This window comes from Beta vulgaris, chromosome 8, assembly GCF_026745355.1.
Source record: "Beta vulgaris subsp. vulgaris cultivar EL10 chromosome 8, EL10.2, whole genome shotgun sequence".
Classification (NCBI taxonomy): Eukaryota; Viridiplantae; Streptophyta; class Magnoliopsida; order Caryophyllales; family Amaranthaceae; genus Beta; species Beta vulgaris.
This window is the reverse complement of record NC_079209.1, coordinates 59,686,968-59,694,166: the sequence shown is the minus strand read 5'-3', so window position 1 is coordinate 59,694,166 and position 7,199 is coordinate 59,686,968. Positions and strand designations below refer to the sequence as shown.

General features: G+C 33.0%; 1 protein-coding gene across 1 annotated transcript; it reads right to left on the bottom strand.

Moving 5' to 3' along the window:
• Positions 1-835: 835 nt before the first annotated feature.
• On the bottom strand, positions 836-2,772 carry LOC104902271 (ethylene-responsive transcription factor ERF043). The gene has a single exon (XM_010689989.4). It carries the CDS (start codon positions 2,653-2,655, stop codon positions 1,804-1,806), a length of 852 nt encoding a protein of 283 aa, XP_010688291.2. The 5' UTR covers positions 2,656-2,772; the 3' UTR covers positions 836-1,803.
• Positions 2,773-7,199: the final 4,427 nt, after the last annotated feature.

The following is a 7,199-nucleotide window of genomic DNA, read 5'->3' as shown; positions in this document are numbered from 1 at the left end:
TTCAGGAGAAGTGATCCCTTTAGATCGAAATTTTTTTCCGTCTTACCATAAATCACTGTAAAACAGTTTTATATAAATAATTTATTTAAAACCCCCCTCAAGCTTCAATTAACTACGAAGCTAGGGGACTACATGTGTATCTTAAAAAAATTGTCATCATATTATTATGATGCTTAACCATGGTTTGACAATGAAAATGATTGCACTAAAATACAATGGAGGTATGGGAAACTTCCACCTACTTGTGGAACTCTACTAGATATATAGTTGTTTGTTCTTGTAGGTAGGTACACACTAGACATAAAGGACGTGTAAAAAGATATAAATGGAATTTAACTTCATAGTTTAAATAGCACTTATTTTGAAAAAGTTTTATAACTAGTGAAGTGGTTCTGTAGTTATAAACAGTAAAAGCACATACTTGTAGTAGAAGAGCTTTTTGGATGTTAAAAATATGCAAAAATCCAATAACTAAAATGTTCTAGTTCCCACAAAATAATGATGTTATATTTCATCCATTTCATTTTAAATGTAACAAATGGGTATTATTTATGAGATATAAAATATTCTTTTGTCGCATTTAAAACGAAACGGATGAAGTATGCATTATCAGTCCTCAATTATAATAAGCATTTTTCTCTAACGTGTAATTTGTAACTAGTTACAGCCAATACAAGAAAAAATTATTACCAAGCTAAGATAGCTGAAATTTACTTTACAATTTATCTTACTTCCTACTTTTAAATTAGTAAATTTATGTAAAATGTACGTGTGGAGAAGATTCGCATTATACAGTGAAAATCTCATAAATAATAATGAAGCAACAGAAGTAAAATTAAATACAAATGTAAGGTGGTACATGTACTCTATTGCATATTTGCATCTATATTAAAAATTCATAACAAACTATCACCTTTTAGTGTAAGCTGCTTTCTTCCCCTTCTGTACACAAAAGGGAAAGAAAAGAAGTAGTGCATTGTAATTAGTAACAAGAAGATCTCGTCCTCACCCTTCAACTTTTGGTCAAAATGTAGCAGTGCAAAAATAGAGGGATGGTAGAAGAATGGAAATGATCACTTATAAGTAATAAATGATCATTATGTCAACCCATATCAAACCTACCTCGTTATTACTCTCTCTGTTCTAAAATATTAATCTGCTTCAGATCAGAATCGAAATCGCGGAATTTGAAATAAAAATATATAAAGATGAAGAAAGTTAGTTAGTTATATGTGATACTTTATCAAACAAAAAACAACTATATACATATATGAATTGCTAACTTATTAATAGTAGACTTGTAAGGAAAAAATTGTCTAGCCACCAGATAGACTACCCACCATTAATAAAGACTTGTTGAGAATTGTGGTAATGGATCCAACTCAACATAATTAATATTTTTTTTAATACTCTATTAGTAATGGGTTGTCTACTCGATGGATATGTGTAGCAATGTCCGACTTGTAAGCACCAAAAAATTAATAGTAGAAGAATGCGCAAATCTTAATTAATGTGCATTTAGCAATACCAAACTGAATCTATAAACTATTGCTTGCAGTTGAGACTTTGTAAACTCCGTACCCAAAAATCTCATCGATAATCACAATCACTAAATATTTTCCCTGGAAAAATGGTGGGCAGGGAAAAAAAAAAAGAAATTTTAAAAAAATATTTCTATTAATTCCCCTAAATATATTTATATATATAACCTCACCTGCCTTAACTTAAGGCAATTTAAGGAGGGAAGAACATGTTTTTCTTTTTTATTTTTTTTCCAAAAAAAAAAAATGCTCTAGCTAGCATTTAATGATGCCATAATAGAGCTTCAAAAGAGGTATTATAATTCAAACCTTGTTCCCCAAAATACCCTTCCGTAGTACTGATATTTCCATTATTTACCCAGCATTGAAGTAAAGGGTCGGAGTCGTAGTACTCGTACATTAACCACGTCTTGTCCACAAACTCGGACGAGTCAAAAAACCCAGACTCGTCTTCTAAACTCGGAAGCTCAACTATTTCTCCTAATAGATGTTCTTCGTCACCGGATACAGCCGTCGATTCAAACGACAATGCGGTGGAGGATGAGGTAGAGGGTGAAGCCGGTGCTACATCTGTAGTAGCATCAGCAGTAGTACTGGTACTGCTCGTTACATGCTCCTGCTGGGATGTGATACCAGCAGGAGTAGTAGTAGCAGCACCAGTACTGCTGGTACTGGTGCTGTTGCTGTTAGCTGTTGAAGTAGCTGTATCGATGTCCATAGCTGCTGCTTTTGCAGCAGCAAACTGGACATCGCGAGGAGAGTTAGAGACAGGACGAGGGAGAGAATGAGCAAGATCAGGAAAGTTGAGAACCGCAGAAGTACCCTTAATACTCAACGCGGCAACATCATGAGCACGGGCAGCCATCTCTGGAGTAGCGAAAGTGCCTAGCCATATTCGAGATTTCTTTCGAGGTTCTCGGATCTCAGACACCCATTTACCCCACGCTCTCCTACGAACACCCCGGTACACGGGGTGTTTCGTATCCCTCTGTCTCTTATTGTTTCTATTTTTGTGCTGATCAATTGTGGTTGACGCTGCAATCATGATCATTTCCTCGGATGTATCTGAGTTTTCTTGGTAGATATGGTGGTCATGATCATTTGGTGATGCCATTGAGTTAATGACAAACTATAAGAAGCAAAAATTAACAAAAGAAGTTAAGAGAGAGAATAATAATAAGGAAGAGTTTGGGGGGAAGAGAGTGGGAGAGAAGGTAGTTTTATAGGAGGGAAGAAGAGTGAAGAGTATGGACAAAGACACGAGGTTTACGCCTATAGAGGGGAAGCGGGGTGTGTGGGGGAGAGGAGAGAAGGGGAATATCTAGTTACTTGATTAGTGTTACTTAATTATTATTATTATTTGATGATACTATTTAAATAGTGCTTTGAATCTCTCAAGTCAAGCTTCAACTTTAGATTAAATTATTACTAAATAATTATTATTGTTAATTAGTATCAAGTGATTGTATACTGTAGAATCTCTTGCCCCATCAAATGTTTAATTTGCAGTTTTTGTTATAGTATTTACTTTAGCCTTTGTTTTCTTCTCTTACCATTGACATTCTCACACTATGGACAAAAGTTAAAATTAGTGAATTTGACTTGTAATTGTACGTGGGAATCAGATACTAAGGGTTAATTATATTTGATTAAGGGGTAATAAGATATATATAAACTAACATCTTAATATCATTAGAGGTCATAAGATTGTTCGGCCGGCCACACCTGATATTATTGAGTTCGGACCTTCTAGAGTTTTAATAAAACAGTACAAGGTAGGATACAATTGTACTTGAAACATACATTTTAAAATCAGTGGCTCACGTTGAAAGGGAAAATTTAGGGGATGAATTTTGATGAGAAAAAATAGGGGGGATTTTGTATAGATGATATATGAGCTATTGATTTTTAATTCAATGATTGATATTGTTCAAACTCTACCTTGTAGAGTTATTTTAGAATTTTAGAGGATCCAAACACAATATTATTTAATTAAAGTGATTTTTTTCCCATGCATATTGAGTAACTAGGCCATGTTCACTTCATTTTTGACAAATGGGTCAGTAAAGATAAATTTGAATTATTAAAAAACTATTTTAATAAGATTAAATTTTTGTTAGTAAATCAAAGATAGTTCTAATATGTAAACTACGTATAGAAATACAACGGAGCACAACAAAAATAGATTTCAATCAATATATGAAAATTTGTTTTAATCAGCAAAAATCATTTTAATATGTTAAAAATCAATTTTAATTAGTTAATCTAATTATATATTATTGAAAAAAATGAGGTGAATTGAATAAGGTCATAATCTTGTTGTTTATAATAAGGAGTTACAAATTTATAGTTTGTATGAGTCAAAATTCTTAGCGGTAATAAATCTCATTGAGAATAATTAGGTAAAGTAAATAGGGCCATAACAAATAAAGATTAATCTATGTTGATTTTTACTGAAATACAAATGATCTCTTACTTTACTGTTGATTTGATATGTCGTAGATGATGGTGATAGTGGTAATAAATATCTACGTAATTTAGTAAGAAAACTTACTAGCCTATGTCACAAAAATGTATAGAGAACCATCCTTATATACTTGTATCAAGAAAAAAATTGGACATAGGCCGATATTACTAGCATGATCAGAATAAGAAACTTTCCTTTCGAATTATATACTTCCTCCTTTAATTTACAAAATATAAGGCGTGTATAAAATTTAAGATCGAAGAATTCTGGCCGTTAATAACTCTCAATTCAAGTTGATAAAAATTATAATAAATATAATATCATTTTAGTATTTTTCCAATCAAATCAAATGGTATAATTTCTATTTATCGTGTACTCCCTCCGTTTCACAATATAAGGCACGCACGATGTTCGAGGTCGAACTTTGACCGTTAATTACTCTCAATTTATGTTGATAGAAAATTTTAAAATATAATAGTATTATAGTATTTTTCAAGACGAATTCAACGGTATAATTTTTATAATTTTTATTTATCGTATTTGAGAGATATTTGTGGTCAAAGCAAATTTTCGTAAAACGTAAATGCCTTATATTTTGAAACAGAGGGAGTACTATAAGAAATATTTATGGTCAGAGCAAATTTAAATAAACATACATACCTTATATTATAAAACGCATGAAGTATAACTTAACAATAATCATTGTCACATTTATTATCATTAAATAAACCCATCATTCATAGAAAAGTACGGAAAACTACAAGTAACACCTAACTACCTACACAACATTGCTAAATGCTACATTTACCCACCGGATCGGATTGACAACCCATTACTAATAGAGTATATATTAAAAAAAAAAAGTGGAGTTGGATTCCATTATCACAACCCTCAACAAGTCGTTATTAATCGTGGGTATTCTATCCCTAGCGGGTAGATAAAGTTTTTCCTACAAGTAACACATGGAAAAGTTTGATCATATAATAGTAGATGAGAAAATTGCAATTATAGGAAACAAAAAAGGCACACTTTACATTAAGATTGTAGTAAGAGATCAGGTCCTGCCGGCCTGGTGGTAAAAGGAAAGAGATGTGCACTTTCAATGGAACATCATATGAGAGACCCAAAGCAACGTATATAAAAATGGCACCATAACTTATTATATTTTTTATCTTCATGCAAATTTTCTTTTAAGAGTAGGTAATTTTACTGATATTATTTCATATGTACATTAATGATAGAGCACAAAAATAGAGATAGACCCACAAACAAGCACCTATAACAAGTACCATGAGTAACTATTAAGTGAACTAGCTAAAAAAGCCAGGTTAATATTTTTTTTGTCAGCTGCCAATTATTTTCTTTTGTATACTTCCTCCGTTTAGAAATAGTTGCACGATTGTATAGTGTTTACTGTTTACATCTTACACTTTGATCGTCTTTAGTAATTTATATTTTAGGAAAAAAATAGTCATATGAGATTTTGTTAGATTCGGCTCAATGTATATATTATTTTAATATCAAATTTTTATATTTTTTTACTTATTGATAATTAGAAATATTAATGTTGGAAATAATGTATTGGCAAATGAGAAAACACGAAATGGTGTAACTATTTTTAAACGGAAAAAGTATATAATAAAGTTAATTTTTATTTTTATTCATGGTTGCCCTACAAAAATTGTGGACTGAAGTGAGAGGAGGTCTATAATAGAAGCTGAAAATGAATGTTCTAAGAAGGAGAAGAAAGCTTCATGCTCACAGCTGGCACACGTTTTTTTTATTTATTTTACATAATAATAGATTTATTAATTTACACCGTCCCCCTTTTTTTTCTTTAAAGTAAAAATACTTTTTGAACATTTTAATGGTTTTTGTTTTTTCAGTAGTAATGAGTAATGACCATAGGTCCATCTTGTCGAGATGGGTCGGGTTTGGGCCTTCATTGATTCACCAACTTAATTGTATTGATTTCTTGGTCAGGAGAAGATTTGGGATGTGAACCGAATATGTGTTTGGTAAATGATTTTGTAGTTATCTGGGTGCATAAGAAATTACTCGTTTCGTTTCTTTTTAATTTACTCACTTCACTTTAGAGAAAATCAAGGAAGAAAAAAATATGAGAAACTGAAAAGTGAAGAGATAAACTAAAAAATGGGTGATAATATTAAAAAGTGGATGGTATGGTTGGAAGACGAGGAGAAAGTAGATAGGACATGTTACCAAGAATATAAAAAGTAACAGTGTTTAAATTAAAAAGAAACTAATAAGGGAGTAGTTAATTAGTTTAGAGATGGAGAAATACTTGATCTCATATTATTAATCGATGGCCAAAAGCCTATATTTATAATACAAGAAAAATCACCTATATGGTAGGTTTCCTAAGCATTGGAACATAAAGTTACCTAAACTAATATATATGTTTTTTCACCAGATACTCTCGATAATTTTACTGCATCATATACCTCTACGAGTTTAAGAATACAATGACATATACCCCTGAGGTTTAATTTTACAAATACATCAAACTATTACCCTTATGACTAATGGAAGTCTAACAACGTTAGTCATAATTCCTAGTTCTGTTAGCTAACTCTAACTAACACTTAATGACCATAACTCTCTTCCATTTTGCTTCTTTCTCCACCCAACCCCCCTCCTCCTCCACCACCCGCCATCATTATCATCGACACCTCTCTTTTACCACCATTAGAGGAGGCTTGTAGCGCAGCCCACACCCACACCACCAGGTCAGCCACCAACATCATCGGCGCTTCTGTCTTCGTACTCCCACTTTGTTCACAAGTCTTTCTCTCATTCCATCCTTCCTTTTCCTACTTATTGTTTCACCTTTAATGTGGTGACTCACTAACCACTGCCACAAGCTGGCGTTGTTGTTGGCGCAGTCCTTGGTGCTGCTGCCATCCCCCCTCTCCTTTGTCGCGTGCTGTTGTTGTGCTATTACTCTGCTGCTTCAGTGCTACTGTAGATTTGCCTGCTGTTGTTGGGCTGGCTAGGGTTTTTGAAAGGTGGGGATTTTTGTAGCTTTTTGGGGGTGGGAAAGGGAGAGTGATGGTGGATGGGAGGTGCTTTTCAAAGGTGGTGTTTAGGTACGGAGCTAGTTTCAAACGTGGGGAAGGAGAAGGAGTTGGTTTTCGAAGGTGGGGAAGGAGAAGGAGTTAGTTTTCTGG